Source organism: Rhinolophus hipposideros (assembly GCF_964194185.1).
Source record: "Rhinolophus hipposideros genome assembly, chromosome: 16".
Classification (NCBI taxonomy): Eukaryota; Metazoa; Chordata; class Mammalia; order Chiroptera; family Rhinolophidae; genus Rhinolophus; species Rhinolophus hipposideros.
Genome location: NC_138062.1, coordinates 19334443 through 19362197, shown reverse-complemented (window position 1 = coordinate 19362197; position 27755 = coordinate 19334443). Strand labels below are relative to the sequence as shown.

Here is a 27755-nt window from a genome sequence, read left to right as displayed (position 1 = left end):
CAAATCCATCTAGTGTTTAGATTTTTAAAAGAATTCTCAAAATTTTGGTTCAATTAAGTTTGGATAACACTCTTCTCTCATAAATACCCAAATCTAGAAACTCAATATGGAGAGCATGAACAGGGTCATTTTTACTTTTCAGTCCCCCACAAGGCCTACCATGTTTCCTCAAAAATAAGACCTAGTTAGACAATCAGCTGTAACGCATCTTTTGGAGCAAACATTAATATAAAACCCTGTCTTATTTTACTTTAAGACCGATAACATAATGTAATGTAATGTAAATATAATGTAATGCAATGTAATACCGGGTCTTAATGTTTGCTCCAAAAGATGCATTAGAGCTGATTGTTCGGCTAGGTTTTAGTTTCGGGGAAACATGGTAGCACAGGGCCTGCCAACAGCTACCACTCACTAAATGCTAAATTGACTTTCTGTTACCACTTTCTCAAATCCCCACTACTTGGCCACCTCCTCCATCTCCCAGACAAGGGAAGCAGGCTAAGAAGCAGGACAGTTATCAGGCTCACCTCCACTGTCCTGTCACTTGGCACATACCACTCTTGCCTGTCCATTACTGCAGTCTTGCCCCCACTTTGACAAACAGGATTCCAGCTGGTGAGTCAAAGCGGATCAGTCCACAACAGAGACACTCAGAGTTGCACGGCTCTGTACTAGTTCAAACAGGCAGCAGCTACTGGAATAAAATTGCTGGACATTCAGAGCCCAGAGGGGTCAGGACTAACACTGCAATTTTTAGGGTGGAGTCTAGCTCAACAATGATGGGCAAAGGCAGTCAGGGCCATGCCGTTGTGTGCGGGGCCTCTAGAAAGAAAGGTCACAGGAGACAAAAACCGTCTTCCTTTCACCAACAATTTCTTTTTGTGAAAGGAATGGTCAATGCAGCTTGGCTGGCAAGAATAGCTGTGGCCACAGAATGGGATGGGATTTGCCTCTGAGTACAAGAGCTAGCCAGTACGCTGAGGATCATTTGCTCTGAGGACAAAGGTCACTGTGAGTCCACACTGAAGCAACAGGCAGGCGCTTGGGCCTGGAATGCTGCATTGAGGTCACTTGTGAGTCAGTGTGATGATCAATTGTTCCCCCCAGAAGTTACTTCTATTCTTATAGATTATTAGAGCCTCCGGGGTGATAAGCCATACATACCAAGTCAATGCAGCCAAGTGTTTAGACCTCAAGGAAATCCCTTAAACACTTGTTATCATTTGTCACATATTAAGCACTCCCAGCATGCCCTCCATATCGCTCTGAATAAAAAAGCTTAAGATGTAAACTATCTCTTAGTAACGTTCCCTTCCTGAATGCTGAGAACAGGAAAATCGTACCACATGTCTACCATCTGTATTTGTACTTGTCAACAGCTCTGTTTGGGGATAAACAGTTTTGAAGTCAGAATCAATTCAACTTGTTGGAAGATTAGCCAAGGAATAGCTCAGAAGACCAAAACAGAACATGAAGTCAAATAGTCTAAAAAATCAAGCACAATTTCTGTTTCTCACTAAACATTCTGTTTTGCCACAGCCCACGAGAAAGAGCATGGCAGCCAGGGCATGGATGCAGACACAGAAAATGTCTTTACTGAGGGAAAAATTCTTCTACCTGGAACAAACGTCTTTGCTGCATTGCAAATGGAAATCATTCACTGACCTCTAGGAGACTACAGTTAAGAAAAAAGTAATTTTAGCATTTACACTTTGTTTCACGGTTCTACTATTTGAAGGTAGACACAGGGGACAACTTGCATTGGTACAGTGCATAATACGGTCCTTTATTACCATAAAAATGGTAGCATTTCCCAAAGTCGATCTTGATTAAAAGTAGTTCCGTGGTTGAAAACACTACTCCACTGTAGAGCTATTAAAATAGAGAGATGGCAAGGGGAAAATAAAGACATATACCGAGAGAGAGGTCAGGGAAGAAGGTAGCACAAATAGGATGCTGCAGATTGGTGGGAGATAACAAGAGAATCGCTTTCAGAAGCAGCTGATGTGAGTGACTGAAGGGACACAGTAACCTAGCAGCCCCTCCCCCCCACTCTAGAAACCAAATGAGAACATGTATGCTCCACTGGAAGGGACATCTATTTTCTCCTTAAAAGAAGTCATTTATAAAAGAGCAAATTGGTGATTTGTATTTACAGATTGGACCCTTTTCAAGCCCCTGTCAAGGAGTGATAAATTATTGAAGCATAGCATAGTGTTTTATTTTTGGTGTACACACAGTTAAACCTTGTGAAATGTTTGTTCACCTTTCCCAAGTTATTAATTAAAAAATGACTGTTTCCAATTACTCTGTGATCTTTAAAATAAAACAAGACAAAGTGCCAGGCATACCTCTCCAGAACCAGCACTACCCCGTTCCTCCCTCCTTCCCTATCCTGACTCCACATCCTTCAATCAGGCAATTGTTTAAAATCACACCACTGGCTCCTGGAACAGAAATGCGGTTCAGATCGGGGAGGGTGGGAGGAGGAAGGCCAATCCAACGTTCACACCATTGTCTGGTGTTCATTCAACCACAGTGCCCAGATGTATTTGTTGTTCCTAGAGACAGCGTAAACTGGTCAGAGAATAAAGCAGGGCTGTGGAAATCTCATTAATAAATTGTGAAAACCCTCTCGGCAGGAGACACGTAACGCAGAGGGGCCGCCTTGTGCCAAGCAACGTAAATGCCTGGCGCTCTGCTCCTGCAGAATGTCACACACACACAGCTGGGACCTGAGGGAAAGGCTGCCCGAACACCCCTCCCTAACTAAGCAAGAGCGAAGAGGAAGTCTCCCCCAGTCACAGGTTAGCCATTGAAACTCGAGTAAGTTTACAAGCTCTCGGCTTTGCTTTCATCTAAATGACTGCCAGACAGATGTGCAGGAATGGCTCCTCCCCCACTGTGCTCATAAAACGAATGACAGATGTCAGTCCTCCCAAAGGGGAGCAAGAAAATCTAACCCATCTACCAGCCCATAAGGACAGGCTTGGCTTAAATGCAACGTTTTCACCTGATGTACTGGGGACCTTTAGAATTTCTCCCCCAAATCAATGTGAATTCCTTTTCTTCCTCTTGTGGACCTGCCACTGTTAGAGCCCCAATTCTATTTTCTGTCACAGTGATTGAATCCGCAGGTGAACTTCTGACCTCAAGGACCCTGTTTAGCCTGAGACTGAAACAGGATGCCTCTGTAGACCATTTTCACGCAAGCATTTTGTGTGGCAAACAAGAGTATGGAATAGAGGAGGCCACCATAATGTGTATCGCCTTAGCCAGCCAAAGACATAAGGCAACCAAATCAAATGACGGTCCTTGAAACTTTGGTTACAAACCACGTAGGGAGAAATATTTTCTTTTTTTTATTCTTTTCACATTCTGCACATACTGACACAGAGGTAAAAGAAAATGACTGAAACTTAAGTATAAAAGAATTCTTTACAATTAAATCCACAATTTTGTACATTTATCTTACTCACATGTCAGTGAAAAATCACCAACTATTATGAAACAGGACAAATTATACCAAAAAGAACCAAAATGCCGTAAAAAAATATATCCAAGAATGAAAAGTATTGTACTCTTGGTGTCTTCACATCCTTCTCTTCTGTGTGCTTATGTACAACACTGAAAAGAAAACACAAATGAATTGAAGAAAATCATTAAATATCAGAACAGCAAGTTTTAAAGGCAAAGAGATTTTGGCCTGACACCTCTGCAAATTCTAAAGGAATTTTCATACTACACAATAAATTCTAGAACTACTATAAGACAAATTTTACGAATCTACACCTGGGTTTGATGTCTTAGTCTTAGCTATACGTCTGACTGACTTGGCAAATTGTGACAAGGATGACCAAATAAAATGTTTGTGAAACTTACTGGAATCTAAGAATGTTTTATAATTATAACAACTATGCTTGTAGTAAAGTAAATCAATAAATCTACCAGGCTAGACTTCAGATTACAAATAAAGAACATATTTTCATCCATCTCCCCAATATAAACTCTGAATTCGCCATTTACTTTTTTAATTGCAACAAGATAAAGCAGAGTTGACGAGTTTGTCATTTAAAAAATATATATACCACAGCCCTTATTTCGAGTTCCCTGCTAAGTACCAGCCTTTGTTATCCAAAATTTTGCTTAGCTAGTCCTCTTGCAGCCACCCAAACCGAATGGTAGGATATGTGGTGCAGAAGATTAAGATAAAATGTGATGACCGGTCACTCTGGTTAAGCTTTCACCAGAGCTGTAGCTCCCCTCCCCGCCCCACGCCTACCCAGATTTCAGATTTGTTCCAAGTGAACTTTTAGAGATCTCCTGGTCAAAGAACATAGCCCAGATTAAGCAAATAAGTCAGGGTCCTCTTTAAAAACCAACGATGTTAATTTGGAAATCTAAAGACAACGACCACTGACTATATCACGGCAAGGGTTATATGAAAGGAAGCGTCAGAACAACAGTAAAAACACCCCCTGAGAAACTGAACAAGTTCTAGAGTATGCATGTGACAGGATCTACTCTATCACCATGCACAGACCCTGCCATTAACTGTATTAACATTTCTTAGCAAATGGAACAAGTCAAATAAAAGCAATATGAAAAATGGGAAGAGAAATTCTACATGTTGGAAGAACTAAAAAGCAAACAAAAGATTATATATAAAGATTTGATGTGAAGAAATACGATACTGAATGGACAGGGCATGGAACCTACAATTAGTAGGTTTCATTTCGTTCAGGACATTCAGTTCACAGTGAAGAGATTCAACTGTTCAGGGAACTGAAGAAGTTATCCAGACCTAAGGAATGCACATCAATAAAAAAAATACAAACTCAAGAGTCCCAGAGCTCCATTTGGGGAATGGCACCAAAAAGTGGGGTGGGGTCAGGGATAATTCTCCCAGTTTTGATGTCTTCCCTTTTCCCCTGAAAAGTTCAAATATGACTTTAATGATAACGTATTTTTAGATGAGGTACTTCAAAGTAGCCATAATAATCATAGCAATACATTAACTGTTAAAAAGCTGAGTAACTTTAGAGACGTATTTCCTATTTTGTCATTTTTGCCAAACTAAGGGATACAATTCCACAAAAAGCATTTGAATGCTTAACAGAGAAAGGACAAATAGGACAAGCTAACTGCCAAATGATTCAATCCAAAGAAAGCAGGGAAATACTGGCCTTTCTTAACAGCTCCAACTTCCAGTGTGAGAGGCAATGTTGGGGGAATATAATTAACTGTATTCACAAGAATAGAACTCTGGGTCAGTATACCAATGCCCCTCAGTTCCTCATCAGTACAGGGAGGGGAGCACAGAATTGCTAGTTCCAAAATTCCATGAAGCATCTAAAGAAATAACTGGTCACACTGAAGATCTGACATATAATAATTTAAAAGTAAACAAAGCAAAGCTAAAAGTAAACTTTTAAATTACCTAGAAAACCCACTGGTCACCCCACTTATAAACAAACAGGCTGATTTCGGATGTTGAACAACTGTAGCGTGAAGGAGTATTACCGTTATTTCCGCGGATAAACGCGTCCCCGTACTTATTCTTCAGTTGTCCATTTACATATTCTTCCGTCTGCTCCAACGCTATATTCATGTAGCCATCCAGGCAAGCCAGGACCCCTGGAGACAGATTGAGGCAAAGAGAAGATATACAAAGCAAATGAGAGTCGAAAATCACAGGGTATTCCTTAGAGCTGACAATCTCTTTATTCATTAGCTCGTACATGCTTAATATAAAAATAAGCATAAAGCATAAAAGCAGTCATGCACCCAACTGCTAATAGGAGAAACAACACTGTCACTTTTCTCATGGTATGTGTAATAACAACAGTAACTTTTCAAGTCTACACCAAAGTAACATAATAAGAATATTCCAAATAAAATACCATTCTTTGAAAGCTATAAATGGGGGTAGCGATTATATGGGAACAAATGACCAATAGCCAAGACTCCTCACTCCTGGGGGCATTTCTTACTTTAGCCACTAAGTGAAACACGAGTCTGGCAGATTTATTTCATCCTTTTACAACATCTACTGCAGATGAATGTACTCCAGGGTTAAGACGAAGTCTCCCCAATCTGTTAGAATAATAGGAGAGGAGACAGCAGGTGCTCCAGAAAGAATATCTTAAAGCTGTGACTCAGTGAAGAGCATCTTGAGATACAAGGCAATATACTGCATTATAACACATCTCTTTCTGTTTTGTTAGTTCTAATATTTAAAAATCCAGACTAATATAGAAAAAAATAGCCAAACACATTCTAAGGAGCTTTCAAGGAAAATGTCTGGGCAAATCGTTTTAGTTGTAAAGATGGTATAAATTTCGCAAAATTTGATGACTTTTTTTTAAAAAGATGAAAATATATATAAGCCTCTTACTCTGAGTCTCTAACTTAAAAGTGGTAGTTTCCAGAAAAGTAAAGGCAAAGACTACACATTTGATTCAATTAACCAAGTTGATGGCTTCATTTAGCCTCAACTTCGTTAATATGCTCCTCACTCTCTGCCTCAGCCCCATTATCCTCTGAACAAGTTTCTTTCCAAAATTGCGTGTGTGATGAGAGCACAAGACATTAACCTAACCTGCTAAAAACTAAACTCTCAAAGAATCACTCAAAGAATCAGAATGGATTATGAACAATAACAATTTTTGACAGGAATATCATTAAGATACCACTTTACAGTTTATTTCCTGTTGTAATTATTTTACAATTAAACCACAATCATAAGTGAGGAAGAACTTCTGAGATGTGATATGTAAATCTGTTTGAAAGTCATCTAAAGAATTTCAAAATGAAATGTTCAATTCTAATAAAAATATCTATTCTCATAGCAAAAGATTTTTTTTAAGAAAAAGGTTCCGGGAAGTGGTAATTGTAACCCCTTCTTTTCTCTAAAGGATACACTACTATGAATTACAGAAAACAGGAAGTTTTCCTCAAACTTAAAGACAAATTGCTACAAGAGCTGGGTCTGTTATCTGACCACAAAATGAGAACATTCTTTACACTAATGCTCTTAATAGTGTACATTTTGCTTCAGTTGGACAGAAGCCATGAACAGACATTCATAAAAGGAGAAAAATGATTACGACTCATGAGGTTGTTCAACCTCACTAGTAAACAAACAAATACAAACAGAATGAGGTATTACTTGTTGCCAATCAGAATGGAAACGTTAGAAACAAAGGCTGACATCGTGCTTGGTGAGAACCGAAAGAAGAATGAACCCCATCTGACTGATGGAGGACCGTGTGACTTGCTCTTTGACTCAGAAATCTCAGCTCAGGGAATTTACTCCAAAGGGATACTTCGGCGAGTGCTCAAGATACATGTCAAAGGAGCAGAGTCCTTTGTAACAGCAAAAATTTGGTAAATACCTAATGTCCACTCATAGGGAATCAGTTAAAAACTAAAACAAAACTGTGGCTCATCCACACAAGGTACTCCATGCAGCCATAAGACACTTTATCTTGTCAGAGAACTGAATGTATTTTTTTAGTGTGAAAAAAAAAAGAAAAGAAAAGAAAAAATCAGAGTGCATGTACAGCTGGTCCCATATATGTAAAATTCTGCTTATATGAAGACAGGTCCAAATTGGTAAGGCTGATTATCTCTGGATGGTAGAATTTGGGGAGATTTTGCTGTCTTCTAGAATATACTTTTCTCCATTATTTGCTTTGAAATTTCTAAAATAGAAAAAATAAAAACACATATATTACCTCCATAAATGAAAAAAATGTTCCCTAAAGAGTAGAGAAAAAAGGTCAGACTGGTTGATCTCCTCAATGCAGTGGGTACTGAGAAGTGTTGAACACGATGTCCTCATCCTAATCAATTACTGAATATACTCAAATCTCCAGAAGTCTAGTACCTTCTTTGGGCTCATCAAAAGCTCATGGGTGAGAAGTAATACATAGAAACTTTGTATCTCAGTATTCGGTATAAATCCATTAGTTCCACTATAAAAATAAAACTCAACTGGAGATGTTATTAATGTTACGCAACTAAAGCAGTACATAAACAGCAGAGTGATTCCCTAACAAGGCTTTGAGTCAAGCTTGCGTTTGAGTCCTGACTCCTCCCTTACTAGATGGGGACAATCAACAGAGATCGCAAAGGATTTATGTGAAGATAAAACGAAAATTAAATGGTTTACACACTGGACACATAGTAAGCTCTCAATAAAATGAAGTTTGCATGTGTGGAAAGAGGAAAAAGCTTGAGAGGTTATTATCATTACTCAGAAAAGAGACCAAGAAAAGGCTATAAAACTGCTAATGAATTACTTATCTGTACCTGTAAAATGTTCCAGGTAATTTCACATACCTCAATTTTGGAAGATTAGGAATTTAGTTATTTTAGAAAACGGAACTTGATCCCATTCCTCCCACAAAGCTAATTTCATTAGTGTCATAGCCTTTACAAGAGCATTCTCTGAAAGAACAGAAAGGCGTCTTTGGATAACCCACATATTACGTGAGTGGGAAATTCATGCTGTAAAATGATACTGTCTAAATAGTAGCTTGCCAATCTTGAATACTTCTGCAAAAACAAATGCTGCTGTGCCAAGGGGTTCTTCTATCTGAGGTGACTTCATGCCTGAGGTGACTGGACTCCCCGGCTATGACCAGGGAGCTTAGGCACACACGGTCTCACAGCTGAGACAGGGGCCACACAAGTCACACCGGATATCAGAAGCACACACTCTGGTGTCACAGCTGTCTCTCCGAAAGGTACCATCTCAGAGGTAGAAAAAGAAGTGGGCATAACAACTGCTTGACAACCAGTGCTTTTTGGTCTACTTGGGTCGTCGACGAGATACCAGTGAGGATGAAGCACGAAAACATTACCTCGATAATCCACTCCAGAATTTAATTTTACCACAACTGGTCGGCCAATGATTTGCTTTAAGAAGTCACTGGGGGTTTGCTTCCGCAGACTCATTGTAACAATCCTGATCAGAAAGCTGAAAAGGAGCAATAAAAGGACAAAAATTAATCATTCAACAAAAAAGCCTTGAAGCCCGTCACATGTTTATAGGAAATCAAGTGTCAAAGCAGCACGTATGAAAACTCAACACTACCCCACTACATGACAGCGAACATGTTTTCAGTCCTATGAGTCAGATAGATACTAAGCTAAGCGTTTTCCGTGCATTATCTCATCAGTCCTCACGACAACCCTGTGACACAGCCTCATCGTAAGGCGCCCTGTGTTCACAATCCATTCTTCATCTCTTGTCACTGCTGACTCACGTGCAAGTCAGTATTCAGTATGCCCATTCCAACCACGACCAGCGGCACCATTTACTGAATGCTGAGCACTTTGCTAAGATCCTTACAAACACTACCAAATTGCATCTTTACAAGACCCCTGAGAAAAAGGTCTTAATACCCACGTTTTGTTAATGAAAATAAAGGCAAGAAAGATGAAATAATTTGCCCCCAAATCACAGTCCCATTTTAAAGTCTATAGTGTAGACATTGACAAACAGTTGATGCCGAAACAGTTATCTCTGAAAATAATTATAATCATCACTGAGAGCTAACATTTGAGTGTGCTCCACACCAGCACTGGTCTAAGTACTTTACATGTATTAATCCATATAAATCTCACCACCTGATGAGGTATTGTTTTTATCCTCATTTTAGAGATGAAGAAATAGACACAGAACGGGTTAAAATCATGCCCAAGGTCACACAGCTAGTAAGTGGATGGGCAAAATCACCACCTCACACAGCCTCCTGGAAGTTCATGCAGCCAAAGATTTTGATTTATTCTATTATCATGATAGCAAATATACACTCTACATAATAAAGTCTTAAAATTCAAGCATAATAGGAGTCCGAAATACAGAAAGAGCATTACATGCTGAAAGCAATCATACAGATGTCCATCACTCCTTTCAAAACTCATTTTATAACAGCTCTCTCTCTCAAAATATTTTAGTAAACAAATGTAAGAAAACCGCAGTTACTTAAGCAAAAACTGAGAGTAAAAAGACTTTGGAAATTAATTTTTCTGTTTCAGTCAAATTTAGCATCACTATTATTCAGTAACTACATGGCACTGACACTTGAAAATTAGTATGGATACAATATTTAAGGACTCTCCTTAAAAACTCAAATTATTGTTTCTTTTCAGCAAAAAGGTTTATTCAACATTCTTCCATAAATAATAGCACTGCTTATTTCACTTCAAGTCCACCCACTAAATGATCTGAATTCAGGTTTAGGAACATTGGAGATTTTCTCAAAAGTGAATCCAGGCAGGCTCAGCAGTTTGGGTAAGTTAGAATGCTAGCTTATTAGCTTTTCATTGTTTAATAAATGTGTTGCATACCCATATTTGCAAGGAAATTCAAAAACATGTCATACATACAGGCTCTGACCTTAAAGAACTTAGGACCTATTAAAAAAACTCTTGTGTGAAGGGTGTGAGCAAACGAAAGTACTCATAATTTAAATCTTTTCATTAAACAAAAAAAGTCAGCATCCTAAGCTAAATAACAGAAAATTCAAGTCTCAAAAACTATTCTTGAATTTGGGACTGTTATTTGGACCATCCCATCCCCATCTATTCCATCTTCCCAAGGCTTGAAAAAAATTAATGTCATCAACTGATTATTTTGCTCAGCAAATCTTAATTTAATGTTTCTACTGAACTGCCACTTTATTATTCAGGTACAGTCACAACAGATAACTGAAATTCCAACTACTATTCAGGACAAGCACTATCATTCAGGACTCAGACCACACAACAATTTTATTTATGCTGTTTTGAGCACAAGGGAAAATAGTACAAAGTAAATTCTGTAAGAGATTCAGTATCTTTAATGAGTTTAGTAAACACAAATCTTCCCATTCATCTATAAACTGCCTTATTTACATCCTGAACATGTGCTGTTTTGTGGGTACAGAACAGATCTAGAGAGAATATTAACCCCGAAGGCCTGATACAGACGCAACTCAGGAGTCTCAGGTTCATTTCCTATCAGCTCCTAAATCCCATTATGGCAGTTTTTCTTCACGTACAAGACTGAGATCAAACTAGCTGTTTGTTTTGTGTTGAAAAAAAAAACAAAAACACTAAGATACATCATGATGTGAAAACCTAGTTCCCAGAGATATTATTAACTACCTTGTCCAAAATTAAAAGTTAATGACAGAAAAAAGAATAACCTACTAGACTATTAGTTGTTTAACTGATGGTGCTATTTTAAAAGTATTTTTATCTTTCCTCATCTTTTTAAAAAAGCACAGATGTAGTCTTGTAAGTTCATCAAAAATCATACCCAGCCTTTAAGCCTCATCTTTACCCCAAATAACATCCATTTCTTCTGGAAGGCATTGAACACTTCAAACTTTGACCACCACCTATGTGCCAGGCACACAGGCTGGGGATGTCACCCCTGTAGGACATGGCCTTGGGTCCTCAGAGTTTACACTCCAAAGCAGGCCCAAGAAAACCAAAACAAAACAAAAAAACACACAAGTAAATGGAGAATTTTTTTTAGAAGTTGTATGTATTTGGATAGAATTATGCAGAGAACAGCACAGGAAGAAGACCCACTTAGCCCAGGCTTGACAGATCAAAGAAGGATTTCTGGAGGTGACAGCTGAGCTGAGTGTGAAGAAAAAGGGAGTCTAGCAGCTGAAAGGAGAGAAATCTTAGCAAAGGCACTGGACAGTTGTGTTTGGGTTGGAGGAGAAAATCTCCACAGGCAAGGACAAGCTGTAGCTACAGAAGGGAACGTGGCGAGTCAGGCTTTTGACAAGAGCGTGGGCTTGAGCCTCTAGAGCAGCTGCCCAAACATGAATCATCTGGACCACTTGGAGAATGTGATTTCAGTACATCTAGCATAGGACCCAGGAATCTGTTGGCACAAGCCTAGGAGACTCGTATGAACTGGCAAGTATGGGAAATACGTGTTGGTAATAGGGAACATGGAGGGTTTTAAGGGGAGACTTGCGTGAGTTCCGCTTTCCACTTCAGACAGGGTGGAGATGGGCCATCTCACTTTCTTTCGGCACCATGAAGTTTCACATTTGGTTGTATTTGATATAACCTGTCCGTTTACTTTTTTATATTCTTTGCTTTTTTAAATACAAGTCTTTTCTCCCTCAAAAGACTGTAAGCCACCTGAGAGGAGAGACTAATACCAAGCTTCTCATTCGTTCTCCAGGGCATCTATATTCGGCTAACTTGAAAAAAAAATGTATTTTAAAAGTTATCTGGAAAGAAGACATTGCCTCCAACACATTTTATCCATCTCTTTAGGAGCCCCTATCTTTTACATTTGTCTTCAGGGGACTCCTTTGGTACTCCCTGGTACTTAATGACGTGCCCATAAATCCATTTTGTATGAGTAAATTGCTCTCGACATCACAATTTTTCCCATCACTTGGCTCACATAATTTTAAGTTTTCAACTTTTAAATTGGATATGGCAGAAGGAACAGATCTGGTCATTTCTGAAGCAAGAGAAAAGCCCCTTAAACCATAAACATATAAGAGGAAAAGGCCTCCTTTCTGCAGGGTCACCTTGATAAAAGTTCTCCCTTCAAAATTAAAGCCATAGTCACCCTCTATGCCTCCTCGCCCTCCCCTGACTCCCACTCAAGCTGGTTTTAAATGACCTATTTTCATACATGGCTCTTAAGTCAAAGGCTGAGTATTTTGTCTGAAGCTTCTGAGAGGTCTCGTATGAGAACATCTGCAAACTGCCCTGCAGAGATTTTCTTTAGCCACAGAACGTAGGGAAAAGAACCCGTTTTATTCATCCAACTACGTGCCAGACATTAGAGTCATGAACAATTCACATAGTCACTCCGTGAGGTAATAAGCAGAACTAAGGCTTGATCCCAAAGCCCAAGCCCTTTCAAAGGCACAGCTGCCCTTTTGAATACGTCAAGGTTCTCGTGTTATACCTGGGGAATGGCCAGAGACAGATCTCGCTAGAGTAGTAGCATGGGGGGGGTGGGGGTTGGGAGGAGAGGGGAGGGAGGAGGATACCTAAAGTCACAAAGTCCTGTAAATCAGCCTGCGAAGAAATATAATGGTCAAACGGAAAGAAATATATCCAATGTGATTTTGAGCTATGTCACTGAGCAGAAGACTAATCATTGTTTCTTGGAAATGTCTACCTGTAACGTTTCACCTATTCTTAGAGTATTCAAAGTTTAGGGTGAAAAAAGTTTGAAAAGCAAAAAATTGTTATGAAACATAACATGACAACCCAAGTAAATGCAGCTTTAGCCGAATACATCTGTGTCTGGGAAAGCTCAGGCCCAGAGGACCGCTCTCTAAACAGAGCCCTCCTTTCCGGCTGACCAGTCTCCCACCCGAGGTCCTAAGCTTCTCGGGGACAGGGAAATGCCTTACTCTTGTGGTATCCCTGGTACCTAAGCACATGGCCCAAGCCTGTGGAAGAGGCTTTAAGGGCTGTGCCACGTCCAGCCTGTCCCTCCCCTGCCCAGCTACGGGGAGTGACCACGCACTTCAGCAGCTGTAACAGAGACACATCTCTATTACTGGGCACCAAATGAAAGAAGGATGGAGAAAACAAATGTTTCTGTGTTGTCCAAGAACCAGCTGCAGCCCAACCAACAGAGATGTTTGCTAAAATGCAGGATCCTGCAGCTCACCCCTGGTCAGACTCTCTAGGGAAGGGGTCCTGGAATTCATATAAAGTTCCCCAAATAATCCCTACAAGCAAGTAGTTCTTCAGCGGGGGGATTTTGCCCCCTACCCTTAGGGACATTTGGAAATGTCTGGAGACATTCTGGATTGTCCTGAATGAGGACGTGGTGCCACTGGTATCTATTAGGTTTGTGCAAAAGTAAGTGCATTTTAAAAGGTTAAAAATAATTGCAAATGACTTTTGCACCAACCTAATAGTAGGTAGCGGTAAGGACAGTGCCTACCCTTCCACAAAGCACAGGACAGCCCTCATAACAAAAAAGCATCTGCCCAAAATGTCAACTGAGGTGGAGAAACTCTGCGATTAGCAAAAAAAACCACTGTTCTCTGGTCTTAACACAACAAGAAGTTTTAAAAAACCTTCAAACATTTAAGTTCTAACCACATGATAGAATATAAATTATAACTTATTAGAAATTGTATTCCAACGTTTAGAGAATCTGAAAACAACTGTCAAACAATCTTGAAGGGCTTCACATTCTAAATAATGGATTCCTAGTCCTGGCTGTGAAGATGGTCACTTTCCCATTTTTCAGTGTCACAGATCCCTGAGATGATTACAATCTGTTACCTGGTGAAATTCTGAAAGGACAGAATAATCCAAGTGACGTAAACATCTTTTTAAATTCTAACACTGAGTATGCCAGTTTAGTGAGCGATCACCTGATGCAGGAGTCCTCACTTGAGAGGTGGGAAACCTGAGTTCTGATCCCACGCTGCTACTTAATTAGCTGTGCACCTCGCATCATTTCACCTCTCAGAGCCCCAGGTTCCTCACCTGCAAAATAAGGCAGTTATGCTAGCCGATGACTAAGTGATCTAACAGCCTATGCAGTAACTCCAATACACACACACACACACACACACAACCTCTGAAGATTCCTTCACAAAATTCAAGCAAGCAGAACTGACAGACAGCACGTGCGCACGCGCACACACAAATCCAAGGAGAGGCTCAACTTTCCTGGTTGATGTACTGGAAATGTATCACTACTTTTGGCGACACAGGAACAATCCTACAAGCATGATGTAAACTACTAAAAGGAGTTTGGACAACAACCTGGCAATATGCACGAAGACCTAAAAAGACCTTACTAGAACACAGCATCTATTCTAACAATGTCACTTCTCAGAATCCAGTCCAAATAAATACTCTGAAATACAGGGTTTTTTTAAAAAAAAAAAAGTTTATCCAAGGATGATCTGAGATGCTAAACCGAAACAAGAATTCACAAATACCCTGCATGCCCCACAGTTGGGAACACGCCCGAGGCCTTGACGGGACCTACACAACGACGGAACGGGCAGCCGATCCAAGGACCCCCCGTTAGAGATGATCGTTTAAGAAAAAATGTTAAATGAAACAGGGAAACTAAATACAGGGTTAAGTCCTACAATGAGTGATCTCAGTTCAAGGAGAAATTAGCACAAGCGAGAGCACGATACGGCAAGAAAAGGTCGGTGGACGGGTTCAGGGAATGGTTTTCTTCACCAAACTTCCGTATTTTCAACTTTTGTACCACGGTCTCGTAGGAATAAGGGGCTCCACGAAATCGCGGTCACCCTGACCTGCATCACCGCATCCCAGACGCCCCGAACAGGAACGCGCGCGCGCCCACGCACGACAGCCCCGGTGACGGGCTGAGCACCACCCCGCCGTGGGCGCCCCCCACGCGGGAACGCGGTGAGGTGCGCCAGCCCCGCGCCTCGCTCCCGGGGGCCCGGCGCGGCCCCCTCCCGCCGGGGCTCGGGCTCCGCTTCCCGCCGACTCCCCCCGGGAGGCCTCCGGAACTGCACCCGGCCAGCCACCCAGCCAGCCGGCGCCGCCGCCCCGCGCGATCGCAGCGCCCCCGGGGAGCGGTCCTCGGGGCCGGGCTCAGCGATCCCAGACCCGACGCGCAGAGACCGCCCGGCCGTCCCAGGCGCGCAGCAGAGAAGGCGAGCGCGGCCTTCCGGGGGAGCCGCCACCCGCGGGCCCCGGCGTGGGCGCTCCGGCCCGCGGCCGCCTGGCCGGCCCGGACTTGCGACTCCCCACGCCGGCCCGGGGTACGGGACGCGGGCGCCGCCGCCGCCCCGCGCGGCCGCGGGCTCACCTGCCGGCCGGGATCCGGAACCCCCGCTCCTGGAGCCCCACGAGCCCCGCCCCCGCCGACCCCGGGAGGAAACCGAAACTGAAACCACCGGGGCAGCGGCTCTTTCCTCCGTCGGCCAATCGTGGCTTCCCTGCCTATGGCGGCCCGAGGGACCAAAAAGGCCGCGTCCTGCAGGGGCGCGCAAATCCGAGGAGCCTGGTTTGCCTACGGGCAGACCTGGTGCGGTGGGCTTGGAGTGGAGAGCGCTGATGTGCTCTCCTGGAGCGGAAAGCACGCCATCCCCCCAACCCCCAAAAAAACACGTGTAAAGAAAAGGAGGAAGTGAGCTTCAGCCAGGATTTCTTCTAGGCAGGCATGTAAGAAATAGCTTGAAGTCGTAGGAAACTGGGACTTCCTGCTAAAATAATGATTATACATATCCAGACGTGTCCTTGAATAATTTAATGCAAATAAGTAAATAAAACAAGTGGCCTCAAATCTCTAAATCCACCTTTGGATTTTGACTGAGTGTGTGAAGACGAAGCCATTATTGGCAAGAGATTGTTTCCGTGGCAACGTTAATTGACACACAAAAAAGAATCAAAATCACTAAAGTAACTACTATAATGGCATAAATTGCGGTACATTACAAACTAGTTCTAATTGGAAATGGTGCGCAGACATTATTTAAGTGCTGTTATGGGAACTTGGTTTGGAATTGAGCATGAAGTCTCAATATTCTTGCAATTAATGGAAAGGGAGAGGAAAACTCATACTCACTTGATTCCTTTTATCTCTACACACATGCCCTCATCAACTTAAAACTATATAATTTTAGAACACTATACAAAACACTGTACAGAACAGTGATAACAGCTCTAAACAGATTCTTAACCCTAAGCGTTATAGAATCTAAGATGCAGAATTTTTTTTCTAAGACAAAAAAAAATGCTTTTCCCCTCTTATAAGCCTATCTCTTAGCATGAACCTTTGATTGATATGGTGGCCAGAGAACAACTGGGTGTGATTTGGTAGAAAAGAGAGACTTTCTTATATCCTCAGATAAAAGCTCACTTTGGGTAAAGATGAAGCATCACAGGTTTATTGAAAGACTGTATTTGAAGTTTTTGTGGTATAAAATATAACGCAAACCAAAATATTAATAAAGTATTATTTAAATTAAAATAATTAGCTACAAAGAATGAACATAGTAGGATACAAAGCCCTATCCCTAAAAAGTCTTCACAAAAGACGCCAAATTGTACCACAATTCTCACTGGTTGTTTGAATTGTTCAAAAACAGGATGTTTTGATTCATAGCCTCTTCCCTTTTACCACAGAGCCCCGATGGAGCCATTAAGACTGGTATGGTGGTCAGGGGCCAATGAGGAATTTTAGGGCATGGTTCATCTACAGAGGTAGCTTCAACCTTTCCAAGGGGCATGGATCTGTAAGGGCCCAACTAGACAATCGAGATGGGTGCCATGAATGACTGCAAAAGCTAACAAATTTATCAAAATGTGATTGTACCCAGAACCTTCTCAGAAACATAATTAGCTTTGCTCAACTCACAGAGCAACTTTCCATATTTCACAAGTTATTTTTTTAGCATCTGTAATTTTACAAAGAAAACGTGCAAGACTTTTTCTGAGTGCTAGTCCACCAAGGACTAGTCTTCAAACCCCTGAACACAAACTAATTTATTAAGGTCATAAAAATAATTATTAGTCATAAAAATAATTTGACAAACTTTAGTTTAGCTTACATAGTTTAATTTAGTTTAACTGTTACAATTGATGGACCTACATTGACACATCATTATCGCCCTAAGTCCACAGTTTATATTAGGGTTCATTCTTAGTGTTGTACATTATATGACAAACATATAATGACATGTATCCAACATTACGGTATAATACAGAGTATTTTCACTACCCTAAAAATCCTCTGTGCTCTGCCTATTCATCCCTTCTCTATCCCCACTAATCACTGGCAACTACTCACTATCTTTTTATTTTCTCTGTGGTTTTGCCTTTTCCAGAATATCATAAAGTTGGAATCAAGCAGTATCATGTAGCCTTTTCAGATCAACTTCTTTTACTTAGTAATGTGCATTTAGGGTTCCTTTATGTTTTTTCATAGCTTTATAGCTCATTTCTTTTTAGCGCTGGATAATAGTCCATTGCCTAGATGTATCAGAGTTTATCCATTCACTAAAGGGCATCTTGGTTGCTTCCAAGTTTTGGCAACTATGAATTAGGCTGCTATAAACATCTGTATGCAGGTTTTTGTGTGGACATACGTTTTCAAGTTATGAGTTGAGTTTTCAACTCTGGGTGAATACCAAAGAGTGCAATCGCTGGGTTGTATAATGAGAATATGTTTAGTTTTATAAGAAACTTCCAAACTGTCTACCAAAGTGGCTGTACCATTTTGCATTCCCACCAGCAGGGAATCAAAGTTCCTGTTGCTCCACATCTGCACAGGGTTTAGTGTTTCCAATGTTGTTTCGGATTTTGGTCATTCTAATAGGTATATAGTGGAATCTTACTGCAGTTTTAGTTTGCATTTCCCTGATGACAGATGATGCGGATCATCTTTTCATATGCTTACTTGCTAACTATAAGTCTTCTTTGGTCACGTGTCTTTTCTGATCTTTTGGCCATTTTTAAATCAGACTGTTTGTTTTTTATTGTTGACAGTATATTTTGGAGAACAGTCCTCTATCAGATATGCCTTTTGCAAATATTTTCTCCCAGTCTGTGGCTTATCTTCTCATTCTTCTGAAGCTATTATTGTCAAAATAGGCAAGTGCTAGTATAAAAATACTAAGATTAACTCTCACCATTCTATTATTTGTTCCACACTTCTATAATCCTATGCCTTTAGAAAACTGTTTTTCATTGTTTCATGTTTGTAAGAAAAAGTATCATGTCTAGCTTATTTTTTTAAAACATCCAACAAACAGCTTTGTGGACATGTGGGTGGTTGTATTATGCTAATAATGACAGATACAAATGTGGAATTGCATTGACCAACAGTCTCCAAAGCAGACTTTAATACCTAAATCAGTGTTATCCTTCTAAGAACACTGGCTGGTCTTGTTCCAGCAATACATTACTGGTATGAACTGCTGGCATGCACTTGGACCTTTCCTGGACCTTCAGACTGCACAACAAAAACATCTAACCTGTCGTATTCTAGTTTGGGGTATTCAGACCACTATTATCTACCTTTTATCATGGGATGTAAAAATTATAAGTTGGGGCGGCCGGTTGGCTCAGTTGGTTAGAGCATGATGCTCTTGACCCCTGGGTTGCCAGTTCAATCCCCTCATGGGCCAGTGTGAGCTGCGCCCTCCACAACTAGATTGAAACAACTACTTGACTTGGAGCTGATGGGTCCTGGAAAAACACACTTAAAATAAATAAACGTTTTTAAACAAATTATGTGTTAAAGTAAAAGAGAAGATGCCGCATACGCATAGTTGTTAAATACCTCTCTCTCTCTCTCTCTCTCTCTCTCTCTCTCTCTCTCTCTCTCTCTCTCTCTCTCTCTCTCTCTCTCTATGTGTAGCCTTTCAAGCACAAGCATCTCACTGTTATTCAGAGTCTCAATTCCAACTCTCTACCCCAAATGGGGCCAATGCCTTGTCTCTTGTATTCATAAGCCTTACAACTGTCACTTCCGTTTTTCCTTCTTTTGACTTGATCATCTTCTGGGTGACTGCGAGTGCCTTAAAACTGGTTTCATCAGTTAGAGCCCAGGCTCTTCACTTCACTGGGCCAACTCCTAATTAGACCTTAGGCCTTAACTCAAACATAAATTTCTTAGAGAAAGCTTTTGATAATCCCTCACATTAGATATTCCTCCTCTTGTTCATGATCAGAGAATACTATACTTCTCCTTTGTACCACTTGTAAATGCCACAATTCAATAACTCTCCGTGTGTGTGTGTGTGTGTGTGTGTGTGTGTGTGTGTGTGTGTATTTTCTCCCTCATATGTTCTCTGTGAGTGCAGGGCCGGTGTTTATGTTATTCAACACTGTACTTACTGTAATATCTTCTGAGAAGTAATATAAGCTTATTGACTGAAGGACAAATTTCTCAGGAAAGTCGGTGTGCCTTTTATTTTTTACAAGATGGGACATATTCCACATCACAGGTACTTGGTTCCAGATACAATGTTTGAAATGTTTAAATAAATGCTCCGACTTCATTGGCCAGCATTTTAGTATAACTTGGATTTGAAAAGCGAAGGTCTCAGGGTCTGAGCTCCTCTGAGGAGAGTCTTTCAAATGCTGTGATGCTTTATGCTCCACTGTGAACTCTAGAAAACCTCTCTCAGCTGTAAAATTCAGTGAAATCGGTGTGACGCTGCCCTTGTATTTTAATCAAGATGAACTTGAAAGGTGAACATTGTAAGTGGGAGAAATTATTTATAATTTGGTAATAAAAGTTTATGTCTAACACTCCAAATTTCATACATCTGCTATGTGCTGGCGCTGAGATATAAAACAATTGAAGTTGCCTTTACATTTGGCCTTATATGAAAGGTCATAAATTAGAATGATAGCATTCGTCCTCTTTCCTAGCTCACAAAATTTCCATATTAACATCTTCACCTCAAACATAAATGGTTACCCAGCTGCAAAGAAAAGAGTTGTGCTGGCCTTTATGAATTATAGTTTATGTTGGAAATCTGTGGTACATAGGCTGCCGTTCATCTTTCACTGGAGTGTATCCACTTCAATGAAGCTAATTCTACCACAGTGAAACTAATTAAAACTCTATGGCTAGTTCAAATAAAGACAGTACAGTGTATAAAAATTTAGAAATACTTTAGATAACAGCAAATGATTTCCAAGGTATGTGGTTTTTTTCAGCTCTTAAAAATACATTTCTACATCTTTCAAGGATTTTCTCTGCTAGAATACCTGCTGCCACATTTATTTGAAATAAATTCAATCTTCAAAATTTTTCTTTTTAATGTGGTTTTAACGGATAATGTGAAAATTGTGGTCTCTTCGACTATAAAAAACCCACAATCCATTTCTATGATGACATATCATAACTACATTCATTCCAAAATATTAAGAAATTGGACCAGTGCTTTATGTTTAGACTTGCCAAAAAATGTTTACAGCAAAAAAAAAAAAAAAAAAAAGAACAAAAAAAAAGAAAAAAAAAAAGAAAAAACCAAAACACAGATGTCCTTGATTTTCCAGGGTGGCTTATCAAATCCACATGCTTTTTTAGCATAAAGTTTTTTGTGTGTTTTTTTTTTCGCCAGAACTGTAGTATAGTTAAAATGAAGCATTGCATAAACTAGCAGGGTCAAGCTCAAGAACAACTTCAGAATCTTGGGTCTTCATCTAATGAAAATGCAAAAATTTAAGACCAAATGCTATTTTCTGTAACTTTTAGCATTACAAGCTGTTTTTCCCAATTATGGATTAGTAAACATAATGTAGCTGAAAATTACTGATATGTTAGCATAGGCTCTTTTATCTCCATTTCGTCTATCTTACGTCGTTTGCTTTTTCTCTCTCTAAAAGCAGGAGAGATGGATGTCTCTGCAGTTACTGAAATCACTGCAGTAAGAAATATATCTGTCGTTACCTAAATGTCTCAGGAGCAAAGATTATAGTTGTTTCTATTGTCAGAAAACCTGCACCAGTGTCTGGGCACATTTCTAGAATGCCACCACACATAGAGGATGGTCAACGACCTCAAAAACACAAACACAACATTGTCCTCTTTTCATATCCATCCCAAAAAGAATTGGGGGAACTGAAGGTCACCTTCATAAATTCTAACTAAAAGAAAGAAAAATGCCTTCCTGTCTTGAGGGTCTTCTTTATAAACTCAATTCAGAAGAACCCTAGCTACCTTATGAGAGAGAGAAGCAAAGCCTTCTGATTTATGCTAAACAATTGAAACAAACAGGTTGCAAAGGGCACAAAATGTGAGAAGGACAAACCCAGCCTCCAATTTAGTCAAGAGCCAGGATGGATGTTACAGCTTCTGGATTTACCCTAATCACACTGGCTAGGTGAGGTACTGAATAATTGACGTAGGCATTTCCTAGATTAGGATCCATCCTAACATTATGTCCAAATGACAACTTGTTCCTTTTTAATAAAGTTTTATGTATTTGTTCAGTGCCTGGCAACGAAAAGGTTCTCCTAAATATAAATGGATGACTGAATAAATAAATGAATGAATCCTCAGTTGGTCCTAACATAAGACCCCTTGAGTATGACAGCTTGAATAAATAGTAAAGAAAATATAAAAGAAAATGAAATTCTCCAAGTCAGACTCTCAGCACTTCTTCAGCCTTATTTCCCAAACCCCAATAACACAACTAATTAATAAACATTTCTTCATCAACGACTATTAAGTGCCTGAAACCGGTCTCGCTGTCCAAGTTTTATTTTTGCATCCGTTCCTATTCAAGAGCAGCAAAAATCACAGAATCCTCATTGAAACTTACTTTTTGTGTTCCTACCTAGACAAAGAACACACCAACAACTTCAGCATGGAAGTCATTCTCTAACTACACAGGAAGCAAAACTAGAGTTTTCTGGATCCCAATTCCCCCATCCATATAATTTAAAGAGGCTTTTCTGGTATAATTTATTAAGGGCCAAATTCAATAGTACACTTATAAAAATTCAAAATCAAGAGAGAAAAGATTCTGGAGGAACTCTATTGTAGAGAAAATTGATTGCTCCTCCAAAATAGAAAGGAAGATGACTTTTGTGTTCCTGGGGTATGTATGTGTGTTTTAAAAAATAATATTTTATTAGTCTCCATTAGCTGGAGTGGAAGAGGCCTTGGCTAAGCACTGTGCATGGCCGTTTTCCATCTTTGAAGTTCCTTCATTACTGAACCACTGGCATCTTTCCATTGGCCCAAGAGTACTCGCCTGACTTAGTGGTAATATTTGGCAAAGGGTGAGGCCAAGGGTTTCACACAAACCTGCACAAAGTGCCATTTAGAAAGAGTGAAACTTTTTGTCTGGGAAGAGAAAGCTGCTGAACAAAACTGGGGCAGGGCTTATTTCTCTCCTTTAACCATTTGCAAGACCAATAGCAATACTAATACCAAATATGTACATCTGACAGGAATTTGCAAGGAGTATTATGACTGCAGTAATCACAAGGTACCCCACCATAGCTCACCTCCCCCTCAGAATAAGAGGGACATGGCAAGTCAGAAATGGTGGCGCAGAACAAGAAGAATGTCCACTGGAAGACACTACAAGCAGCGTTTCTACAGAAAAGGGGCCTGAGGATGGGATAAGCTTTGCCTCCTGGTAGAAGAAAATAAGCTCTAAGATAGTGCCTTCAACCTCCTATGTGGATGGTGAATGCTGGCCAATAGGGATGAGTCATTTGAAGAAAACTGTTGTCTTTGATGTCTTCCCAAAGTTTCTGTCAAGACGCTCCTCCTTCCTAGTCTCACAGGCCATTCCCTGACACTAGAATTCTCACCAGGGTGTCCCCAGCTAACTGAGCCTTGGCTCCCAGCTCTGCCCTTCTACCCTCTAAATGGTCCCCAAGACACTTAATGTGCTCTCAGCATCTTCTTCAGTTTTTCAGTTAAATGTCATAAGGGCAAAGACTTCATAAACACATTTTGATAAGGTGATAATAGTAGATCCACTATGTGATTTTTCCCATGTGCATTTGAACATGGTAGAATTCCTTAACAGCTCACAGTAATAAATTTCTTATTATGAAACGTTGGCATCCATGCCAAGTGTGTGGAGGTAGTGCAGGTCTTTATAGGTGTGATGGCCTTCCTGGACAAGCAGGAGAGATGCCCACGTGCCCAAAGGTGCAGGACAGCCTTCCTCACTAGTCTTCCTGTTGCATAGGGCCAAGAGTGGAGTACAATAGACTCTGTCCATCTCATTCAAACCAAGGAATAAAACAGCAATTGTTTGCCAAAAAAGGGGGGACCAGGGGGAATTAAGGAAGGACATGAGGGTAGCCTGGGGTATATTTTATTTAACTTGAACGTTCTAAATATTTCTAAGTCAAAAGATTTAGGCCTTTGACTGCCATCCCCGAGAAGTGAAAGTCTTCCATCCCCCAGACAATCAGAGTAATGGCAGCTGTCATGAAGGTGAAGGCACCCAAAGATGTTCAAAATGAACATGCCTGATAATTTTCAAGGAAATCGATCCAATTAAACCACAGAGATGATGTGTTATTTTCTATCCATGTTGCTAGCCTTTTATCTCACACGTTAGACATAGTTATGCGCTATCCGTGGACGCAGATTTGGAAGGACAGGACGTCTTCCAGAAAGGGTGTGCGTCTTCTTAGCTCATGTCCTGTCCTGGCTAATGACCTTGTGTTTGACCTGCTTTTCCAACACCTCTAAATCCAAGCCAGACAGTTGTTCCAAGCCTGGAAAAACTGATAGTTTGCTGATGTGTTTTTATTGAAGATGGACCAAAAATTTAAAGCCAATGTGAACATTTAATGAGACAGGTTTATTATTGTTATTCTAAGGAATAAGGTGAGCCCTGCATGACATATAGTTATTCCTTTTTAAAAATGTGTCACACAAATATGATATGTTTCCTGTAAATCGAAAATTATAAATAAAAAAGAAGAAAACCTCAACATTTGCTTGTTATTTTACCACTCAGAACAAAACAACCTGCAAGTACAGAGCTTTCCAGGCCACCTCCATCTGTCTCACACTCTCTCTTGTTCAGTATGATACTCGCTCTTGTAAACTTTTTTTTTTCTCATTTAATTATACTTAGTGCAGATTTTTACATGTCAAAGAATAAAATCATTTTACCAGCAGGATAATACTCAGCCACAATTTAATTAATCCCCTCATTATCAAACGACGACGTGTTTTAAATTCTTTGCCAGAAGAACAACACATATTTAAATGTGTGTGTATTTTCCAAATACTTATCTGAGTATTTTCTTAGAGAAATCCCCTAATGGAGAATCACTACTTCCAATGATTGGCACGTTTTAAAGGATATTTTGCTATAGGTATGGCATTCGTTCTCTCCAGGAGGGCCAGTTTATACTCCTTTCAGAATAAACAAGAGTGCCCAAAGGTAGCTGTGTTCAAAAATAATTTGACTAGCTGGAAATGTCTGTCTGTTTTCCTGCCTTCATTTGGAGTGTAAGTTCCTGGGAGACAGGGGGAATGTCTCGTTACTATTATGTCCCTAGCACCTAAACTGTGCCCAACCCTGAGCATTCCTAGTATTGTAATTGTATATATTTGTGTTTAAGAGAGCACCAGACTCTGTATGTTTCAGGCAGTATATATAACCTGGAATTCTCCTGCTAACACTTCCTATTTGCCAGGTGCTGTTCTATGCATTTTACGAATATGAATTAATTTAATTCTCACACAAACCCTACAAAGTTCCTACAGTGGTGCTCCCCAATCTGTAAATGAGTTGATTGAGGCTCAGGAGAGTAATTTGCCCAAGGTCACTTGGTTGTGGACCTGGAACTTGAACCTGGGCAGGTGACCTCGAGTCCCCAGTCTTTAACCACTTCAATTTAATTTTAAGTTGCACGGGTACCAATCTGTGTGTTAGTTATGGGCCAAATAGCTAACTTCTTTCTAGTTATCTATTGTTTCATAATAAATCCCCAAAACCTAGTTATTTAAAAAACAGTCACTTTGTTATCTGTCACAGTAGTTGTGGGTGAGAAGTTAGGGCAGACCTGGGTGTTTCTGGCTCAGAGTGTCTCCCAAGGCTGCAGTCACATAGAGGCTACAGCTAGAATTACAGTGCAATTATGCAGCTGGGGTTAGAGATGCGTCTCTCTCACTATTTGTGTGGGCATGGGGCTATCCATATGGTCTCTCAGCATGGGCTGGTTGGGCTTCTTTACAGCATGGCAGCCTCAGTGAGCAGACAACTTCCAGAGTGGTTAGAGACTTGAGTGAGCGTTCCAGCAAACAAGGCAAAAGACTTTTGTGACCCAGTCTCAGAAGTCACACGAGTCGCTTCTGCCATATTCTATTGGTCAAAACTGTCACAAAGCACCTCTACTTTCAAGGGAGACATGGACCCTACTTCTCAGGGGAGCAGTGTCAAAGTCACATTGTAAGAACACATGAGATAAGAGAATTTGTTGTTACCCTCTTTGAAGAATACAATCTGCTACATAACTAAAAATTTATTCAGACCATAAAACATGCTTTAAAACTCATATTTCCTATAGAGCTGGTAATGAGAGTGCTGATTCATTCTTGTTTGTTAACAGCCCACCCTTCTAATTAATAAAACATGCTTATAAAATGACACATTGGCAGAGGATATTTTACATGATAAAGGTACAGTTTCTGGCTCTAGACCAAAATGAACTGACTAGCCCTTACATCAATTGAGCCTGGACCGCTGGTCTCAGTATCCAGGATTTTAAAGCTATCTGCAGAATTTCAACTAAATGGAAAAGATCTACTTTTTCTGCTTCTGAAAAATTATCCTTATTACAAAACAGTTTTTTATTATATCCATGAATCAGATTCAATGTTACTAACTGCACTAATGCTATAGTTTCTCTATAGGGTCACTGATACCTAATTAAGGGTTTGCCTCTGGCAACAGGCCAGCAATACAGGCCAGGGAGCAGAAGAGCAAAGGCAAGTTGACCTTCTCTCCATGCCGTGATGCCCACTGCAGTGGCCTGTCCCCTTTCAGCTGTGATTTCATTTACTAAACAAGGCCGATTTAGGAAGTCGTTTGGAGAACCAAGTGACTACTGGAGGTTTCAATCCTATTTACTTCTTGGCTGTGGGTAAAGAGGGTGAAGGTCCCCAGAACGAAACCAGTTCTGAGTGATTAATTCACTCCTCTGTGGCCTTGGGGATGTTGGGTTTCTTACTGTTTGTTTTATAAAGCTTGTCATTGATTTCAAGCTAGTGGCATTTGAGAACACCCGGGAAGGTTAGTGACTCCAGGTGGTAAGTTGCCACTGCCTCTCTGTGCTAAATGGTCCAGTGTGGCCTGCAGGAGTCTGAAACAATTCTAGTTCCCACGGACTATGTTCAGTGGCACGGACTGGTGCAGGCACTGGCCCATTTGATGCGAGAGTGTGATTATGACTTCAAAAGGAACCAACCAACACATCTCCCACAGTCAGTACAGAGTGTCGGTAGCACAGCAGAAAGCAAAGCAGCCTAGCCCCAAGCCAAACTCCATGAAATCCCCAAAACACCAAGAACCCCGCTTCTCCCCCCCCCCTTAACAGAGGGATCATTAAGTGAGGGATTGTGTTAAAAGCTCATTGGATCTGAATGAAGATTTGGTTTCATTTTGAATCGCAATCCGCCCCCCTCCACCCCCCCTCTGCCCCCAGACTCCCCTTAGGTAATTTTCCAGGTAATGAAGTCTGAACTGCCATTTTGTTCTTGAGGGCCCCAGCAGTCACCTTTGACACACTGCCATTCATTTTAATTTGTCAACATTTGTAACATGGCCTAAATTTTCTAAGGGGGTGGGTGGGACAAAAGGCCATACTTCCCCGTGAGAATTTTCTGTTGATACCTTAAAACATTGCTCTGCCTCACGAGATAGTTGAGCACCCCAAATTTCTTATCTTACAACATTGCCAAAGTGGATTCTTTGGCACAAGGGACTACAGAGCCGGTTCCCTGGTTTAGTTTTATTTCTAGGCAATATTTGCTAACGTCCACTACTAACCTCACCTAGATTTCCTCCTCTGCTGAGAAAGCTGTGGAGCAGGCACCGGCAAGCAGAGCTGGCCTTATGACACACTGCACACAGCACATCAAACAGCGGGATGTCTGGGCTCCAGCCACCTCTGGAGGCTTTCTGTTTTGCTCATGGTAATTGGATAGTTTGTCCCATGTCCAAGCCTTTCCTGGGCTTGGTGAGTGTGGCTTTTCTCATTTGAATTAATCCACAGAAAGCTACATGTCATATGGCCTA

At 40.7% G+C, this 27755-nt stretch overlaps 1 protein-coding gene across 1 annotated transcript; it reads right to left on the bottom strand.

Moving 5' to 3' along the window:
- Positions 1-1766: 1766 nt before the first annotated feature.
- LSM6 (LSM6 homolog, U6 small nuclear RNA and mRNA degradation associated) lies at positions 1767-15928 on the bottom strand. The gene is made up of 4 exons (XM_081075681.1): positions 15818-15928; positions 8874-8989; positions 5527-5640; positions 1767-3630 (listed from the first exon to the last, which is right to left on the bottom strand). Exons 2-4 carry the CDS (start codon positions 8965-8967, stop codon positions 3596-3598), a joined length of 243 nt encoding a protein of 80 aa, XP_080931807.1. The 5' UTR covers positions 8968-8989; positions 15818-15928; the 3' UTR covers positions 1767-3595.
- Between the last annotated feature and the right edge of the window lie 11827 nt (positions 15929-27755).